General features: G+C 50.3%; 1 protein-coding gene across 1 annotated transcript; it reads left to right on the plus strand.

Moving 5' to 3' along the window:
• Nucleotides 1-1,817: 1,817 nt before the first annotated feature.
• On the plus strand, nucleotides 1,818-18,116 carry LOC116439011 (alpha-1B-glycoprotein-like). The gene is made up of 8 exons (XM_032098061.1): nucleotides 1,818-2,031; nucleotides 7,097-7,135; nucleotides 7,797-8,099; nucleotides 8,653-8,952; nucleotides 11,109-11,414; nucleotides 14,052-14,348; nucleotides 15,629-15,736; nucleotides 17,685-18,116. Exons 1-8 carry the CDS (start codon nucleotides 1,890-1,892, stop codon nucleotides 17,762-17,764), a joined length of 1,575 nt encoding a protein of 524 aa, XP_031953952.1. The 5' UTR covers nucleotides 1,818-1,889; the 3' UTR covers nucleotides 17,765-18,116.
• The last annotated feature ends 1,969 nt before the right edge of the window (nucleotides 18,117-20,085 follow it).

Raw genomic sequence — 20,085 nt, forward strand, 5'->3', positions numbered from 1 at the left:
CCTCCTCAGTGCCACCCCCTGACCTCGGTGTCACCCTGACCTCGGTGTCACCTTCACTTTGGTGTCACCCTGACCTCGGTGTCACCCTGACCTTGGTGTCACCCTCGCCTTGGTGCCACCTTCACTTTGGTGTCACCCTGACCTTGGTGCCACCTTCACTTTGGTGTCACCCTCGCCTTGGTGCCACCCCGTCCTCAGTGCCACGCCCTCCTTGTTGTCACCTCCTCATTGGAGTCACCCTCATCTTGGTGCCACCTCCTCCTTGGTGCCACCTCCTTGGTGTCACCGCCTTTTTGTCACCCTCACCTTGGTGCCACCTCCTCATTGGTGCCACCTCCTCATTGGAGTCACCCTCACCTTGGTGCCACCTCCTTGTTGTCACCGCCTTCTTGGTGTCACCTCCTCATTGGTGCCACCCTCACCTTGGTGTCACCCTCACCTTGGTGCCACCTCCTTGGTGTCACCGCCTTCTTGGTGTCACCTCCTCATTGGTGCCACCCTCACCTTGGTGTCACCCTCACCTTGGTGCCACCACCTCCTCAGTGCCACCCCCTCCTCAGTGCCACGCCCTCCTTGTTGTCACCTCCTCATTGGTGCCACCCTCACCTTGGTGTCACCTCCTCCTTGGTGTCACCTCCTCCTTGGTGCCACCCTCACCTTGGTGTCACCTCCTCCTTGGTGCCACCTCCTTGGTGTCACCGCCTTTCTGTCACCCTCACCTTGCTGTCACCTCCTCATTGGTGTCACCCTCGCCTTGGTGCCATCCCCTCCTCAGTGCCACGCCCTCCTCAGTGCCACGCCCTCCTTGTTGTCACCTCCTCATTGGAGTCACCCTCGCCTTGGTGTCACCTCCTGGGTTTCACCTCCTCACCTTGGTGCCACCTCCTCATTGGTGCCACCTCCTCATTGGAGTCACCCTCACCTTGGTGTCACCTCCTTGGTGTCACCGCCTTCTTGGTGTCACCTCCTCATTGGTGCCACCCTCACCTTGGTGTCACCCTCACCTTGGTGCCACCACCTCCTCAGTGCCACCCCCTCCTCAGTGCCACGCCCTCCTTGTTGTCACCTCCTCATTGGTGCCACCCTCACCTTGGTGTCACCCTCACCTTGGTGTCACCTCCTCATTGGAGTCACCCTCACCTTGGTGTCACCCTCACCTTGGTGTCACCTCCTCATTGGAGTCACCCTCACCTTGGTGTCACCTCCTCCTTGGTGCCACCTCCTTGGTGTCACCGCCTTTCTGTCACCCTCACCTTGCTGTCACCTCCTCATTGGTGTCACCCTCGCCTTGGTGCCACCCCCTCCTCAGTGCCACGCCCTCCTCAGTGCCACGCCCTCCTTGTTGTCACCTCCTCATTGGAGTCACCCTCACCTTGGTGTCACCTCCTGGGTTTCACCTCCTCACCTTGGTGTCACCGTCACCTTGGTGTCACCTCCTCCTTGGTGTCACCTCCTTGGTGTCACCGCCTTTTTGTCACCTCCTCATTGGTGCCACCCTCACCTTGGTGTCACCCTCACCTTGGTGCCACCACCTCCTCAGTGCCACCCCCTCCTCAGTGCCACGCCCTCCTTGTTGTCACCTCCTCATTGATGTCACCCTCGCCTTGGTGTCACCCTCATCGATGTCACCTCCTCCTTGGTGCCACCTCCTTGGTGTCACCGCCTTTTTGTCACCCTCACCTTGCTGTCACCCCCTCCCCGGTGCCACCCCCTCCTCCCTCTCCCCACCCCCAAACCCCCCAAATTCCCATTTTTCCCGCCACAAAATTCCCTCGGCATCCTCCCAACCCCTCCCCCAACCGCAGGGTCCAACCCCGAATGTCCCCAAATGTCGCAAGAGCCACCCTTGAGTCACCTCCCGGCCGTGGCGTCACCGGGCGCGGCCAGCGATGGCCATTTCGCAACTTTTCCATCGGATTTGGGGCCGCTTCCTCTTTTTCCGAGAGTTTCGGGGTCACGTGACGGGAGGGGACGGCGACGGCCGGGGCCGGGAACGAGCCATGGAGCTCCGGAGCTTCGTCCCGGTTCTCGGTGAGGCCTCCTCGTCCTCCTCCTCTTCTGCCTCTGCACCCAATTTTCCCTTTTTTCCCCCAATTTCCGTGCCCTTCATCCCAACTCCTCTTCTTCCTCCTCCATCCCTTTTTTTCCCAATTTTCCCCCCATTTCTGTGCTCATTACCCCAACTCCTCTTCCTCCTCTTCCTCCTCTTCCTCCTCTTCCTCCTCCATCCCTTCTCCCCCCAATTTTCCCAATTTTCCCCCATTTCCGTGGCCTTCATCCCAACTCCTCCCCTCCCACTCCTCCTCTTCCTCCTCCATCCACCTTTACCCAATTTCCCCCTTTTTTCCTCATTCCCTGCCCATTTTCCCAACTCCTCCTCTTCCTCCTCCATCCCTTTTTTCCCAATTTTCCCCTTTTTCCCCCATTTCTGTGCCCATTACCCCAACTCCTCCCGTCCTCCTCATCCTCTTCCTCCTCCATCCCCTTTTTCCCATTTTCCCCTTTTCCACCCAATTTTCCCTTTTTTCCCCCCATTTTCGTGCCCTTCATCCCAACTCCTCCCGTCCTCCTCATCCTCTTCCTCCTCCTCCTCTATTCCCATTTTTGGCCCCCAATTTCCCTTTTTTCTCCCAATTTCTGTGCCCTTCATCCCAACTCCTCATCCTCCTCCATCCCTTTTTCCCACCAATTTTCCCCTTTTTTCCCCCATTTCTGTGCCCTTCATCCCAACTCCCCTTCCTCCTCTTCCTCCCCTCCTTCTCCCATCCCTTTTTCCCAATTTCCCCCTTTTCCCCCCATTTTCATGCCCTTCATCCCAACTCCTCTTCCTTCGCCTCCTCCTCTCTTTCTTCCATCCCTTTTCCCCATTTTTCCCCTTTTTCCCTCATTTCTGTGCCCTTCATCCCAACTCCTCCTCTTCCTCCTCCATCCCTTTTTTTCCCAATTTTACCAATTTCCCCCATTTCTGTGCCTATTACCCCAACTCCTCTTCCTCCCCTTTCTCCTCTTCCTCCTCCATCCCTTCTCCCCCCAATTTCCCCCCCTTTTCCTCCCATTTCCGTGCTCTTCATCCCAACTCCTCTTCCTCCTCTATCCCCATTTTTGGCCCCCAATTTCCCCTTTTTTCTCCCCATTTCCATGCCCTTCATCCCAACTCCTCCTCTCCTTCCTCCATCCCTTTTTTCCCATTTTCCCCCTTTTTCCCCCATTTCTGTGCTCATTACCTCAACTCCTCCCATCCTCCTCATCCTCTTCTTCCTCCTCTTCCTACTCTATCCCTGGTTTTGGCCCCCATTTTACCCAATTTCCCGCATTTTCATGCTCTTCATCCCAACTCCTCTTCCTCCTCTTCCTCCTCCATCTCTTTCCCCCCCCATTTTTCCCCTTTTTCTCCCATTTCTGTGCCCTTCATCCCAACCCCTCCCATCCTCCTCCTGCTCTTCCTCCTCCATCCACCTTTACCCAATTTCCCCCTTTTTTCCTCATTCCCTGCCCGTTTTCCCAACTCCTCCTCTTCCTCCTCTATCCCCATTTTTTTGGCCCCCAATTTTCCCTTTTCCCCCCCATTTCCGTGCCCTTCATCCCAACTCCTTTTCCTTCTCCTCCTCCTCTCGTCCTCCATCCCTTTCCCCCCAATTTTCCCTTTTTCTCTCCCAATTTCTGTGCCCTTCATCCCAACTCCTCTCATCCTCCTCATCCTCTTCCTCCTCCTCTTCCTCCTCTATCCCCTTTTTCCCATTTTCCCCTTTATTCCCAATTTTCCCTTTTTTTCCCCCATTTTCGTGCCCTTCATCCCGACTCCTCCCGTTCTCCTCATCCTCTTCCTCCTCTTCCTCCTCCATCCCATTTTTCCCAATTTTCCCTATTTCTCCCCCATTTCCGTGCTGTTCATCCCAACTCCTCCCGTCCCACTCATCCTCTTCCTCCTGCTCTTCCTCCGCCATCCCTTTTTTCCCAATTTTCCCCCTTTTCCCCCCGTTTCTGTGCCCATTACCCCAACTCCACCCATCCTCCTCATCCTCTTCCTCCTCCATCCCCTTTTACCCAATTTTCCCTTTTTCCCTCCCATTTCCATGCCCTTCATCCCAAATCCTCCCGTCCTCCTCATCCTCCTCTTCCTCCTCCTCTTCCTCCTCCATCCCCATTTTTGGCCTCCAATTTTCCCTTTTTTCCCCCCATTTCCGTGCCCTTGATCCCAACTCCTCCCGTCCCCCTCCTCTTCCTCCTCATCCTCTTCCTCCTCTTCCTCCTCTATCCCCATTTTTGGCCCCCGATTTCCCCTTTTTTTCCCCATTTCCGTCCCCTTCATCCCAACTCCTCCTCTTCCAACCCTCCATCCCTTTTTTCCCATTTTCCCCCTTTTTCCCCCATTTCTGTGCCCATTACCCCAACTCCTCCCGTCCTCCTCATCCTCTTCTTCCTCCCCTTCCTCCTCTTCCTCCTCCATCCCTTTTTCCCCTTTTTTCCCCCTTTTTCCTCCATTTCCGTGCCCTTCATTCCAACTCCTCCTCTCCCTCCTCCATCCCTTTGCTCCCAATTTTTCCCAATTTTCCCCTTTTTCCCCCATTTCTGTGCCCATTACCCCAACTCTTCCTCCTCCATCCCTTTTTTCCCAATTTTTCCCGATTTTCCCTTTTCCCCCATTTCCGTTCCCTTCATCCCAACCTCTCCTCTTCCTCCTGCTCCATTTTCCTCCATTTTTTCCCCAATTCTCTTTTATTTTCCCCTAAAATCTCATTTTTTAATGCTTTTCTTGCCATTTTTTTGCCTTTTCCCCCATTTTCCCCTCGTTTCCCCCCCCGTTCCTTTCACTTTCCCCCATATTTTGGTTTTCCCCCATTTTTTTCCCTTTTTTTCCACCTTTTTTCCTTTTTTCCCCATTTCCCCCTTTTTAAAATCCCCTCGGACCCATTTCGGGGTTTTTTCTTGGACTTTTTCCTTCTTTTATTTGAAAATTTCATTGAATTTCTTTTTCTTTTTTGTTTTATTTTATTTTAAAATTTCTTTTCAACTTTTAAATTTTTTCCCGTTTTTAGTTTTGTTTTAAAATTTATTTTACTTTATTTCCATTTTTTAATTCTTCTTATTTTGGATTTCCTTTGAATTTCTTTCATTTTTAATTTCTTTTAATGTTTAAATTTCTTTTAAATTTATTTTTACTTTTTAATTTCCTTTAATTTTCCTTTTTCTCTTTAATTTCTTTTTAATTTCTATTATTTTTAGTTTCCTTTTATTTTTAATTTCTTTTAAATTTTTAATTTTTTTACTTTTTAAATTTCATTTTAATTTTTAATTTCTCAGAATTTAAAATTTCTTTTTTAAAAATTTCTTTTTAAATTTCTTTTATTTTTAATTTCCTTTTATTTTTAATAAATTGTCATTTTAAACTTCTTATATTTTTAAATTTCTTTTTATTTTTAATTTCCTTTATTTTTAATTTCTCATTTTAAATTTCTTTTAATGTTTAAATTTTTTTAAAATTTCCTTATATTTTAAATTCATTTTTAATTTTCAATTTCTTTCATTTTAAAATTTAATTTTGAAATTTCCTTTTAATTTTTAATTTCTTTTTAATTTTTATTTTAAAATTTCTTTTCTTTTAAAATTTATTTTATTATTTAATTCCTTTAATTTTAAAATTTTCAACTTCTTCTAATTTTAATTTTTTTATTTTAAAATTATTTTATTTTAAAATTTCTTTTTTTTAATTTCTTTTTATTTTTAATTCTTTAAATTTTTCATTTCTTTTATTTTTAAATTTGTTTTTAATTTTTGATTTCTCGTAATTTTAAATTTCTTTTAATGTTTAAATGACTTTTTATTTTTTAATTTCCTTTTAATTTTAACTTCTTTTTAATTTTCAATTTCTTTCATTTCTTAATTTAATTTCGAAACGTCTTTTTAATTTTAAATGTCTTTCTAATTTTTAATTTCTTGTAATTTGAAAGTCTTATACTTTTAAAATTTCTTTTTATTTTAAATTTCCTTTAATTTTGAATTTCTTTTTAATTTTTACTTTAAAATTTCTTTCCTTTTAAAATTTCTTTTATTTTTTAATTTCCTTTAATTTTTAATTTTTAATTTCTTGTCATTTTTAATTCCTCTTAGTTTTAAATTTCTTTTATTTTTAAATGCCTTTAAATTTTTTTTAATTTTTAAATTTCCTTTATTTTTAAATTTCTTTAAATTTTTTTTATTTAAAAATTTCTTTTATTTTTAATTTCTTTTTATTTTTAATTTCTTTTACTTTTAATTTCTTTAAATTTTTAATTTCTTGTCATTTTCAATTTCTTTGACTTTTAAAATTTCTCTTTATTTTTTATTTCCTTTTATTTTAATTTCTTTTTAATTTTTAATTTCTTGTCATTTTTCAATTTCTTTTCTTTTCAAATTTCTTTTATTTCTTCATTTTCGTTCAGTTTTATTTCCTTTTCTTCAAATTTCTTTTTAATTTCCTTTTTAAATTTTTCAAATTTCCATTGTAAATTTTATTTCTAGTTTTTAATGTTTAATTTATTTTTAATTCTTTTAAATTTCTCTTTATTTTCAATTTAAATTTTTTAACTTGATTTTTAATTTCATTTCCCTGTTTAATTCCCCTTTTCCCACCTTTTCCTTTTCCCCTTTCTTTTCCATCCCCGTTCTTCTTTTTTTTACCCTTTAAATTTTCCTTTTTTCCCCTTTTCCCTCTCATTTTCCATTTCTTCTTTTCCAGGTAATTTTTTCTTTGAATTCCTCATTTTTTCCCCCCAAATTTCCTCCTTCTTTTTTCTCTCATTTTTTCCCCAATTTCCTCCTTTTTCATTTAATTTTCTTTTACTTTTCATTTCCTTGCAATTTCCCTTTTTCCTTGCATTTTCCCATTTTAATTAATTTATTAATTAATTAATAATTTGCTTGATTTCCCTTTTATTCCCAATTTTTCCTTTTCCATTTTTCCCTCCCATTTCCCCTTTTTTCCTATCATTTCTTCTCTTTTATTTCACTTTTCCCTTCACATTTTTCCCTTTTCCTCCCTTTCTTTCCCTTCCTTTCTCCCATTTTTTCTCCTTTTCCCCATTTTTTTTTCACTTTTCCCATTTCTCCTCTTTTCCAGCCTCTCTTCCGATCCTTTTCCCATGGGTGACACCTTCAGGTAACACAAATTTCCCACAAAAATGGGGATTTGGGGAAAAAACTGGGTGGTTCCTCTCCATCTTCTCCATTCCCACCTCCAAAATCTGGAATTTTGGGCCATTTTAAGGATTCTTTTGACCCAATCCAAGCCCAGCCCAAGCAGGGTCATGGTGGAACCTCTCCAATTGCCAAAAATGGGGATTTTGGGAAAAATGGGGTGGTTCCTCTCCATCTTCTCTATTTCCACCTCCAAAATATTGAATTTTGGGCCATTTTTAGGCTTTTCTACACCCAATCCAAACCCCAAAATCTCCCCAGGCTTGGTGGCACCTCCAGGACCCTCTGGGTGGTTCCAAACCTCCACCAGACACCAAAAATTGGGATTTTGGGAAAAATTGGGTGATTCCTCTCCATCTTCTCCATCTTCTCCATTTCCACCTCCAAAATGTGGAATTTTTGGGCCATTTTTAGGCTTTTTTTAACTCAATCCCAGCCCAACCCAAGCAGAGTCATGGTGGCACCTCCAGGACCCTCTGGGTGGTTCCAAACCTCCTCCAGACACCAAAAATCGGGATTTTGGGAAAAACTGGGTGGTTCCTCTCCATCTCGTCCACTTTCATCTCCAAAATACGGATTTTTGGGCCATTTTTAGGCTGTTTTGATCCCTTTTTCCTCCCCAGACCTCCATCCCCCGGCCCCCACCATCTCGGTGATGCCGGTGAAGCCACGGTTCCTCATCGGCGACACCATGTCCATCATCTGCACCGCGCCGGCGAGCAAGGACAGGATCCAAGGGTTCCGCTTTTCCAGGATGCCCGGTTTGGTCACGGACTTCCGGTCGTCCAAGAGGACCTTTGTCCACACCTTCAACATCACCGGCCCGCAGGACGGGGGCTCCTACACCTGCTCCTACACTGTCTTCCGGGGATCCCACAGCTCCACCCAGTCCCTGAAGAGCCAGGCTGTGGTCATCAACGTCCAAGGTTTGGGGACACCTCGGGTGTCACCTCCCCGTGTTGGGGTTTTGAGGGTTTTGTCTCCAAAATCGTCCCTGTTGACCAAAATGTTGGCTTTGGTCCAATGGGGGTGGTTTTATCCCAGAATTTGTCCCCATTGAGGCCCAACATTGACTGTTCCACCCAACTGGGCATTTTTATTCCAAAATTCATCCCTGTTGACCAAAATGTTGGGTTTTGGTCCGACGGGGGTGTTTTTATCCCAAATTCACCCCTGTTGTGGCCCAACATTGACTTTTCCACCCAACGGGGGCGTTTTTATCCCAAAATTTGTCTCTATTGAGGTCCAAACTCGGCTTTCCCATGCAACGTTGACCTTTCCCCCCAACGGAGCATTTTTATCCCAAATTCATCTCCCTTGAGCTCCAACATTGACTTTTCCACCTAATTGGGCATTTTTATCCCAAAATTCATCCCCGTTGATGTCCAACGTTGACTTTTCCCCCCAGTGGGGCGTTTTTATCCCAAATTCATCCCAACTGAGGTCCAATGTTGACTTTGGGTCTTCTTCTCCCACCAGATCGTCCAGCCAAACCCAACTTGACGGTGACACCTTCCAGTGTCACCATTGAAGGGCAGCCCCTTGTCTTCTTCTGCGCGGCCCCACCGGGTGACGCCGAGAGGAGATTTGGGTTCTTCCAGGGGGAACTCAAGGTCACAGACGGGATCCAGGAAGATTCTGGAGCTGGCGGCATCCAGCTGCGGGTGGAGAAGAGCGGCCTGAACCAGACCGGGAATTTCAGCTGCCGCTACGAGGAGATGACTGAGGGCCGTTGGATCGAGTCCTACGCCAGTGACGCCATCCAGGTCATCGTCAAAGGTAATTTTGGGGATAAATCCGTGTTTTCCAGGCTCAGGGATAGGCATGGAGCAACCTCAGGGTTGGGTTTGGAGGAGGTTGAGGAGATGCCAAAGTTGGGTCATGGTTGGGTTTGGTTGGGCCGTGGTTGGGTCATGGTTGGGTCAATGGTTAGACAATGGGGGGGTCATGGCTGGGTCAATAGTTGGGCCATGGCTGGGTCAATGGTTGGGCCGTGGTTGGGTTTGGTTGGGTTTGGTTGGGTCATGGTTGGGTCATGGTTAGACAATGGTGGGGTCATGGCTGGGTTTCGTTGGGTCAATGTTGGGTCATGGTTGGGCCATGGTTGGACAATGGTTGGGCCATGGTTGGGCCACAGTTGGGTCATGGTTGGACAATGGTTGGGCCGTGGTTGGGTTTGGTTGGGCCATGGTTGGGCCATGGTTGGGCTGTGGTTGTGTTTGGTTGGGTCATGGTTGGGTCATGGTTGGACCACAGTTGGGTCATGGTTGGGTTTGGTTGGGTCATGGTTGGACAATGGTTGGGCTGTGGTTAGACAACAGTTGGGCCATGGTTGGGCCACGGTTGGACCATGGTTGGGCTGTGGTTGTGCTTGGTTGGGTCATGGTTGGGTCATGGTTGGGGTCATGGTTGGACCACAGTTGGGTCATGGTTGGACCATGGTTTGGTCATGGTTGGGCCATGGTTGGGGTCATGGTTGGACCACAGTTGGGTCAAGGTTTGACAATGGTTGGGCCGTGGTTGGATTTGGTTGGGCCATGGTTGGGTTTGGTTGGGTTTGGTTGGGTCATGGTTGGGCCATGGTTGGACAATGGTTGGGTCATGATTGGGCCATGGTTGGGTCATGGTTGGGCCATGGTTAGACAACGTTTGGGTCATGGTTGGGTCACGGTTGGGCCATGGTTGGGTCATGGTTGGGCTGTGGTTGGGCCATGGTTGGGCTGTGGTTGTGTTTCGTTGGGCCATGGTTGGGCCATGGTTGGGGTCATGGTTGGACCACAGTTGGGTCATGGTTGGACAATGGTTGGGCCGTGATTGGGTTTGGTTGGGTCATGGTTGGGCTGTGGTTGTGTCTCGTTGGGTCATGGTTGGGCCATGGTTGGGGTCATGGTTGGACCATGGTTGGGCCATGGTTGGACAATGGTTGGGTCATGGTTGGGTTTGGTTGGGTCATGGTTGGGCCATGGTTAGACAATGGGGGTGTCATGGTTGGGTCAATAGTTGGGCCATGGTTGGGTTTGGTTGGGCCGTGGTTGGGCTTGGTTGGGTTTGGTTGGGTCATGGTTGGGCCATGGTTAGACAATGGTGGGGTCATGGCTGGGTTTCGTTGGGTCAATGTTGGGTCATGGTTGGACCATGGTTTGGTCATGGTTGGGTCATGGTTGGGCCATGGTTGGGGTCATGGTTGGACCACAGTTGGGTCACGGTTGGGCCATGGTTGGGCCATGGTTGGGGTCATGGTTGGACCACAGTTGGGTCATGGTTGGACAATGGTTGGGCCGTGGTTGGGTTTGGTTGGGCCATGGTTGGGCTGTGGTTGTGTTTGGTTGGGTCATGATTGGGTCATGGTTGGGCCATGGTTGGACAATGGTTGGGCCATGGTTGGGCCATGGTTAGGTCATGACCCCAAAACTCCTGAATGTCCAAAATTGAGGATTTCAAGGGGTTTTCCCAATTTTTTCAAAATACTGAAGTTTTTAGGGGCCATTTTTAGGCCTTTTTGGACCCAATCCAAGCCCAACCCAAGGAGGGTCATGGTGGCACCTCCAGGACCCTCTGGGTGGTTCCAACACTCCTTGCACCACCCAAAATTTGGGATTTTGGTAAAAATTAGGTGGTTCTTCTCCATCTTCTCCATTTTCACCTCCAAACCATTGAATTTTGGGGCCATTTTTAGGCCATTTTGACCCAAACCAAGCCCAACCCGATCAAGGTCATTGTGGAACCTCCGGGACCATTCAGCTGGTCCCCAACCTTTGCCAGATGACAAAAATTGGGATTTTGAGGAAAATTTGGGTGGTTCCTCTCCATCTTCTCCACCTCCCCCTCCAAAACATTAAATTTTCCGGCCCTTTTTAGGTCTTTTTAGACCCAACCCAAACAGAAAGGAAATTGACAATTCCAAGGGTTTTTTCCCCAATTTCTCCCCCCTCCAGATCCGTGTCCTCCCCCACATCTGTCCGTGGAGCCGCCCTCGGGTGTGGTGGCCGTGGGTCACCAGCTCCGCCTGACCTGCGCCGCGCCCCGGGACGACTTCCGGCGGCGCTTCCGCTTCTTCCGGGATGGGGCCGAGGTGACATCGGGCACCGGCGACACCAGGGACACCAGGGACGGCGCCGAGCTGCTCTTCCCACAGATTTCCCAGGAACTCGCCGGGAATTTCAGCTGCCGGGTGGAGGAGGAGGTGGGCGGGGCCTGGGTGGAGGCCCCGCCCAGCCGGGGCGTGGTCGTGGTGGTCAGGGGTAGGTGGGGACTTTGGGGAGAAAAGTGGTGGATTTGGGAGGGGAGGTTCGGCCACTGGGATTCATCGGCGTGGCCACGCCCACACCATTGGCCACGCCCTCCCAACTGACCACTCCCACCTCAATTGACCACACCCCAACATTGACCACGCCTCTCCCATTGACCACACCCATCCCAATGACCACACCCCACTGACCACCCCCATTGACCACACCCACCCTCCTGACCACACCCCAATGACCACACCCCAATTGACCACACTGACCACACTGACCACCCCCATTGACCACACCTCACTGACCACCTCCTACTGACCACCCCATTGACCATACTCCACTGACCACCCTCAATGACCACCCCCCAATTGACCACACTGACCCCACTGACCACCCCCATTGACCACACTCAATGACCACACCCCAATGCCCACACACCCATTGACCACACTCAATGACCACACTCCCATTGACCACACCCACCCCACTGACCACAGCCCAATGCCCCCTCACCCACTGACCAGCCCCATTAACCACACCCCACTGACCAAACCCCACTGACCACACTCCCATATTGACCACACCCACCCCAATGACCACACCCCCATATGACCAAACCCATCCTATTGACCACACTCCAATGCCCACACCCCCATTGACCACACTGACCCCACTGACCACCCTCATTGACCACACCTCACTGACCACCTCATACTGACCACCCTATTGACCACAATGCCCACACCCCAATGCCCACACACCCACTGACCACACCCATTAACTACACCCCACTGACCACATCGTCCCTAATGACCACACCCCCTTATTACCACACTCTCACTGACCACACCCTCCATGCCCTTTCTGCCACTGACCACCCATATTGACTACCCCCACTGACCACACCCGCTGACCACACCCACTGACCACGCCCCCTATGACCACCCCCATTTACCACATCCCCTTGGACCACCCCAATGACCACATCCATTGACCACACCTCCATACTGACCACATGCAGCCCCAATGACCACACTCCCATATTGTCCACACCCTCCATACTGACCACGTGCAGCCCAATGACCACACCCCCATTGACCACTCTCAATGACCACACTCCCATTGACCACACTGTAATGACCACACCCACCCCATTGGCCACACCCCACTGGCCACACCCCCATTGACCACACCCCCACTGGCCACACCCACCCCAATGACCACACACCTTCCATTGACCACAATCCATTGACCACACCCCATTGGCCACACTGTAATGACCACACCCACCCCACTGACCACACCCCACTGATTTACCACACCCCACTGACCACCCCCGTTGACCACACCCCACTGACCACCCCCACTGACCACACCCTTCCTGTGTCCCCCAGGCCCTCCCTCCCAGCCCGTCCTCCTCCTGGCCCCTCCCTCGGACGCTCTGGACAGCTCTGAATCCCAAATTTCCCTCACCTGCCTCGTCCCCTCCCCCTCTGGCCACACTCAGCACCTCTCCCACTTTTACCCCATCCAGACCTGAGTGACCACACCCCTCCCATTGACCACACACCTCCTATGGCCACACTCATCCCATTGACCAACCCCTTACACTGACCATCCCCACCCCAATGACCACCCCCCCATTAACCACACCCACCTCCTATGGCCACACCCTCAATGTCCCCACCCACACGATGACCACATCCTCAATGACCATCATTGACCGCCATCATGGACCACCACCATTAACCACACCCATTGACCACATCCCAATGACCGCTCCCACTGACCACTCCCTCAATGACCACACCCCCATGACCACACCCCTCCCATTCACCACACCCCACTGACCACCTCCGTTGACCACACCCCAAGCCCATACTCCACTGACCACTGCCACTAACCACCCAGATTGACCACACCCTACTGACTACCCCCACTGACCACCCTGCAATGACCACGCCCCACTCCATTGCCCATGCCCACAAAATGACCACGCCCCACCACATTGCCCACACCCAACCCAATGACCACACCCATTGAAATGACAGCTGTCTCAATGACCACACCCCCACTGACCACAGCCACCCAAATGACCACAGCCTTGTGACCACACCCCATTATTACCACACCCTCGCTGACCACACTGTCCATAATGACCACACCCACCCCAATGGCCACACCCCTCCCCTTGACCGCACCCCAACTGACCACAGCCCAATGACCACACCCCCATTGACCACACCCCCCTGGCCACAGCCCTCCCATTGGCCACTTCCCTCCCATCGATCACAGTGACCCCAATGACCACCACACCTGCTCTCAATGACCACACCCCCACTGACCACACCCACCCCAATGGCCACACCCCAACTGACCACAGCCCAATGACCACACCCCCTTTATTACCGCTCCCTCACTGACCACACCGTCCTTAATGACCACACCCACCCCAATGACCACACCCCATCCAACTGACCACAACCCTCCCATTGACAACACCCCATTAACCACATCCCATATTGACCACACCCACCCCACTGACCACACCCCACTGATTTACCACACCCCCCTGACCACCCCCGTTGACCACACCCCACTGACCACCCCCACTGACCACACCCTTCCTGTGTCCCCCAGGCCCTCCCTCCCAGCCCGTCCTCCTCCTGTCCCCTCCCTCGGACGCTCCGGACGGCTCCGAATCCCAAATTTCCCTCACCTGCCTCGTCCCCTCCCCCTCCGGCGACGCCCAGCGCCGCTTCCGCTTCTACCGCGATGGCTCCGAGACCACCATGAGCCCCCTGGCCAAAATCTCCATCCCTGTCCCTTCTGCGGCCGCGGCCGGAGCCGGACACTTCAGCTGCCAGTACGAGGAGGAGCTGGACGGCCGCTGGGTGCTGTCCCCACCCAGCGCCACCGTCACCCTCCCCGCCCCTGGTGAGGCCTAAAATTGGGGTGGGGGACCTTGAGGAGGTCGAAAATGGGGGGAAATGGAGAATTTTGGGGTGGGGAGTGGGGTAATGAGGCCAGAATTGGGGTCAGGATTGGGGTGTCCAGAATTTGGGGTCACCACGAGGCGTTTGGGGGGATTTTAGGGAGGTTTTTGGGGTATTGCTTGACCCAGGGGGAGTTTTGGGGGGGGTTTGGTTCACCTGGGGGGATTTGGGATCTTTTGGAGGGCTTTTGGGGGGATTTTCTGGGGTTTTGGTTAACGTGGTGGTTTTGGGGGGGGGGACTTTAGGGTTTCTCAGTTCACCTTGGGGGTTTGGGGGTTTTTGGGGGGGGGGGGTTGGTTGATCTTGGGGGTTTTTGGGGTGTGTTGGTTGACCTGGGAGGTTTTGGGATCTTTTGGGGGGATTTTGGTCAATGTGGGGGGAATTTTTTTTGATTTTCAGGGGTTTTGGTTTACCTGGGGTTTGGGGTTTTTTTGGGGGAAAGTATTGGTTGACTCACGGGGTTTTGGGGGGGAAGTTGTGGTTTTTGGGGGCTGTTGGCTGCCCCAGTGGTTTTGTGGGGGAACTTTGGGGGTTTGAGGGTTTTGGTGCGGTTTTTGGTTGATCTTGGGGGTTTTGGGGGGGTGTTGGTTGACATGGGGGGGGTTGAGGAGTTTTTTAGGGGTTTTTTGGGGGGTATTGGTTGACCTGGGGAAGTTTTTTTGTTTTTTACGGGGGAGGGTTGGGGTTTTTGGGGGGTTTCGGGTTTTTTGGGGGGCATTTCCTGAACTGGGTTTTGTTGGGTTTTTTGAGGGGCTTTGGGGTTTTGGGGTTTTTTTTTAGTGGGGCGGATTTGGTTGACTGGGGAATTTTTGGGGAATTTTTGGGAGTGTTTGATGAGCAGGGGTTTTTGGGGGGAGGTTTTTGGGCGGTGTTGGTTGACCTGGGGGATTTTGGGGGTTTTTTGGGGGTTTGGGGGGGTTCTCGGTTGATGCAGGAGGGTTTGAGGGGGGGATTTTTTGGGGTGTTTTGGGGTTTTCAGGGTTGACCCAGAGGCGTTTTGGGGGTCTTGATTGACCTGGGAGGTTTTGGGGGTTTTGGGGGGGTGTTGGTTTATCCAGGGGGGATTTTGGGGGAGTTTTTGGTTTTGGGGGGTTATTTGCTCATCCAGGGTTTTTTTGGGGCGGTTTTGGGGTATTTTCTGACCCAGGGGTTTTTTTGGAGTGGTTTCTTGGGGTCTTTGGGATATTTGCTCACCCAATTTTTTTGGGGGGGGTTTCTCAGCCCCAGCTCAGTTTGGGCTCCTCCCATTGGTCATCGGCGTCGTCGTAGGCGTGGCCGTGCTGCTCCTGGGGCTCCTATTGGCTGCTTGGCTGTGCCGGAGGAGGAGGGGTCAGTGGGGGGAGGGGAGGATTTTGACCCCAAATCGTCCCCAAATTTCCCATTTCAAAATCCGATATTGACCCTTTTGCCCCAGAACTTCCCATTTGAACCCCAAAATCGTCCATTTTACCCCAAAATTGGCCCTTTGCCCCGAAATCGCCCATTTTGACCCCAAAATGCCCATTTTGACCCCAGTTTATCCATTGTGGTCCAAAATTTGACCCTTTTGTCCCCCAAATCGTCCATTTGACCCCAAAATTGTCCCCGAATTTCCCATTTTGACCTCAAATTCCCCATTTTACTCCAGAATTGACCCTTTTGTCCCCAAATTTCCCATTTTGACCCCAAATTCCCCATTTTACTCCAGAATTGACCCTCTTGTCCCCAAATTGCCCATTTTGACCCAATATAGCTTCCAAATTGCCCATTTTTACCTCCAGACTTTTCCATTTTAGTCCGAACTTTGACGCTTTCATCCCCAAATTGTCCATTTTGACCCAAAGGTCTCCATTTTAGTCCCAAAATTGATCCTTTTGCCCCCAAATTGCCCATTTTTATCCCAAATTTTCCCTGAATTGCCCATTGTGACCCCAAAATTGTCCTCTTAAGTCCAAAAATGCATTCTTTTGCCCCCAAATTGCCCATTTTTACATCAAAATTGTCCATTTTACTCCAAAATTGCCCGTTTTGCCCCCAAAGTGCTAATTTTGACTCCCAAATCATCCATTTTGACCCAAATTTGTCCATTTTATGCCAGAATTTCCCCCAAAATCGCCCCTAAATTGTCCATTTTTACCCCAAAATTCTCTTTTACTCCAACAGTGACCCTTTTGCCCCCAAAATTGCCCATTTTGAGCCCCAAATTGCCCCTCAAAGTGCCAATTTTAACCCAAATTTCTCCATTTCAGTCCAAAAATTGACTCTGTTGCCCCCAAATTGCCCACTTGGACACCAATTTTCCCATTTTGAGCCCAAATTTCCCCCCCAGTCTCCTGTTTTAACCCTGGAGTTGGTCATTTTGACCCCCAAATCGCCCATTTTGACCCAAAAAATGCCCCCAAATTCCCCATTTTGGCCCGAAATTTCCCATTTCAGCCCAAAAATTGACTCTTTTATCCCCAAATCACCCATTTTAAACCAAATTTGTCCATTTAACCCCAGAATTGACCCTTTGGCCCTGAAAGCGCCCATTATGACCCTCCAATCGAACTCTTTGGTCCAAAAACTGGCCATTTTGCCCCCAAATTGTCCTCTCCTGTCCCCAAATTGCTATTTTGACCCTCAAATTCCCAAATTTCTCACCAAAAAAAAGTCTCTCTTGCCCTAAAAATGCCCCTTTTAACCCTGAAATACAGCTCTTCTCACCCAAAATTTCTCTTTTTTTGGCTAAAATCACCCATTTAGCCCCAAACGTTGCTCCTTTGTCCTCAAATCGCCCATTTCAATCCCAAATCTCCCATTTTCATCCCCAAATCTCCCATTTTGATCCCAAAATTCCCCATTTCCCCCCAAATCACCACTTTCCCCCCCAAAATTCCCATTTTCACCCCAATTTTTCTCACTTTCCTCCCCACCCAAAACCTTCCCCCCTAAACTCCCAATTTTCAGCCCCAAATCACCCCCAAATTGCCCTTTTTTGCCCTCAAATTGCCCACTTTTACCCCAAATTCTCTATTTTGAGTGTAAAATTTCCTTTTTACCCCAAAATCTCCCATTTTACCCCAAAATCACCCATTCTGCCCCAAAATTTCCCATTTCCCCCCAAACTTGTCTCATTTTGTCTCCAAACCACCTCAGCTCGACGCCGAAATCGCCCAATTTAACCCCAAAATCTCCTTTTTTCACCCCAAAAATCCTCAGTTTGCTCCAAATTTGTTACTTTGCCCCAAAACTTCCTGGTTTTTTCTCCAAAATGGATCTTTTCACCCCAAAATCTTCCGTTTTTGGCCCCATCCAGGTGGTTCCCGCTGGCAGGGGCTGCGCCCCGGGGACGACACCGGGGCCTTCCCCATGGGGGACGTCGAAGTGGCCAAGTGAGGCTGGCCACGCCCACCAAGATGGCCGCCGCTGCCGCCGAGACCACGCCCCCAAGATGGCCCAAACCACGCCCCCAAGATGGCCCAAACCACGCCCCCAAGATGGCCACCAGCGCAAAAGACACACCCACAAAATGGCGCCGAGACCACGCCCCAAGATGGCCACCAGAATAAAGGGCACGCCCCAAATATGGCTGACATTGCTGAGGCCCCGCCCACAAGATGGCTGCGGTGGGCGGGGCCGGGCCAAGGCAGCCAATGAGGATTGGTGGATCCTGGCGGCGCCGTGTATTGATTGGCCAATTCTGGGCTGTGCGTGGATTATGCAAATGAGATGCTAATGAGGGGTGTGAGAGAGTCTCTGGATGAGTTTTGGGGCTATTAAGAGCAGTTATGCAAATGAGATGCTAATGAGGGTCTGCAGACCAACTATGCAGGGGTCCTGGGGGGATTGGGCAGTATCTATGCAAATGAGATGCTAATGAGGGGCATGGGATGGTTTCTTGAGGGGCCTGGGTGGATTTGGGGGCTATCAAGGCACATTTATGCAAATTAGATGCAAATTAAGGGCACAGAGAGGGTCTCTGGGGGTGTTTTGGGGAGATTTATGGGAAATTAAGGAGTTCTTATGCAAATGACATGCTAATGAGGGGCTGCAGTCTCTGCAGGAGTCCTGGGGGATTTGGGGGGTGTTTTGGGGGAAATTAAGGATTTCTTGTACAAATGAGATGCTAATGAGGGGCGTGGTCAGGACGGGGTCAAGTTTGGGGGAGGGGCCGAGGAGGGGAGGGAGGATCCGGGATCGGCTGGGTCTGGGATGGACGGGGGCCGGGATGATCCGGAACTGGAATCTCTGGGATCCGGGATGGATGGGGGTCAGGATGATCCGGAACTGGAATCTCTGGGATCTGGAATCTGCTGGGTCTGGGATGGACGGGGACCGGGATGATCCGGAACTGGAATCTCTGGGATCCAGGATGGATGGGCACCGGGATGATCCGGAACTGGAATCTCGCACATCTGGGATCTGACGGGTCTGGGATGCATGGGCACCGGGATGATCCGGAACTGGAATCTCTGGGATCCGGGATGGATGGGCACCGGGATGATCTGGAACTGGAATCTCTGGGATCCGGGATGGATGGGCACTGGGATGATCCGGAACTGGAATCTCTGGGATCTGGAATCTGCTGGGTCTGGGATGGACGGGGACCGGGATGATCCGGAACTGGAATCTCCGGGATCTGGGATGGACAGGCACTAGGATGATCCGGAACTGGAATCTCTGGGATCCGGGATGGATGGGCACTGGGATGATCCGGAACTGGAATCTCTGGGATCCGGGATGGATGGGCACTGGGATGATCCGGAACTGGAATCTCGCACATCTGAGATCTGACGGGTCTGGGATGGATGGGCACTGGGATGATCCGGAACTGGAATCTCTGGGATCCAGGATGGATGGGCACCGGGATGATCCGGAACTGGAATCTCGCACATCTGGGATCTGCCGGGTCTGGGATGGATGGGCACCGGGATGATCCGGAACTGGAATCTCGCACATCCGGGATCTGCCGGGTCTGGGATGGATGGAGTCTGGGATGATCCAGACCCAGAATCTCCGGGATCTGGGATCTCCTGGAACTGGGATGGATGGGGACTGGGATCTGCTGGGCTTGGGATCTGCTGGAACTGGGATCTGCTGGGTCTGGCGTGATCCAGAACTGAAATCTTCTGGATCTGGGATCTCCTGGATCTGGGATCTGCTGAATTTGGGATCTGCTGTACCTGGGATCTGCTGGGTCAGGATCAGATCCAGGATCTGCTGGGGTTGGGATCTGCCAGGGTTGGGATCTGCTGGGTTGGGATCAGATCCAGGATCTGCCAGGGTTGGGATCTGCTGGGGTTGGGATCTGCTGGGTCGGGGATCAGATCCGGGATCTGCCGGGGTTGGGATCCGCTGGGCTTGGGATCTACCGGAGTCGAGAACAGTGGCTCTGGGATCCACTGGACCTGAGATCCACTGGCAGCTTTTGTCTGGGAGCAACCCCTGGATATCAGGAATTTGGGAGGCAGAATCCCAATTTTGACCACGGGCGCCTTGGCGAGAAGGACGGGATTTTTCCGTGTGCAAGAAAAGCACAAATTCCAGGTGTTTGGGAAGAAGATGAGAGGTGGCCGCTACGGGCGAGGGCAGCCAGACCTGTCCCTCATGGCAGCTTTGGTCTGGGGGCAATCCTTGGATATCCGGAAATTTGGGGGTGGATCCTTTTAGCGGGGAGGAGGTCCCGGGTGCAGGGGAATCCAGCCAGAGTCATGACA

This window comes from Corvus moneduloides, unplaced genomic scaffold (assembly GCF_009650955.1).
Source record: "Corvus moneduloides isolate bCorMon1 unplaced genomic scaffold, bCorMon1.pri scaffold_79_arrow_ctg1, whole genome shotgun sequence".
NCBI lineage: Eukaryota > Metazoa > Chordata > Aves > Passeriformes > Corvidae > Corvus > Corvus moneduloides.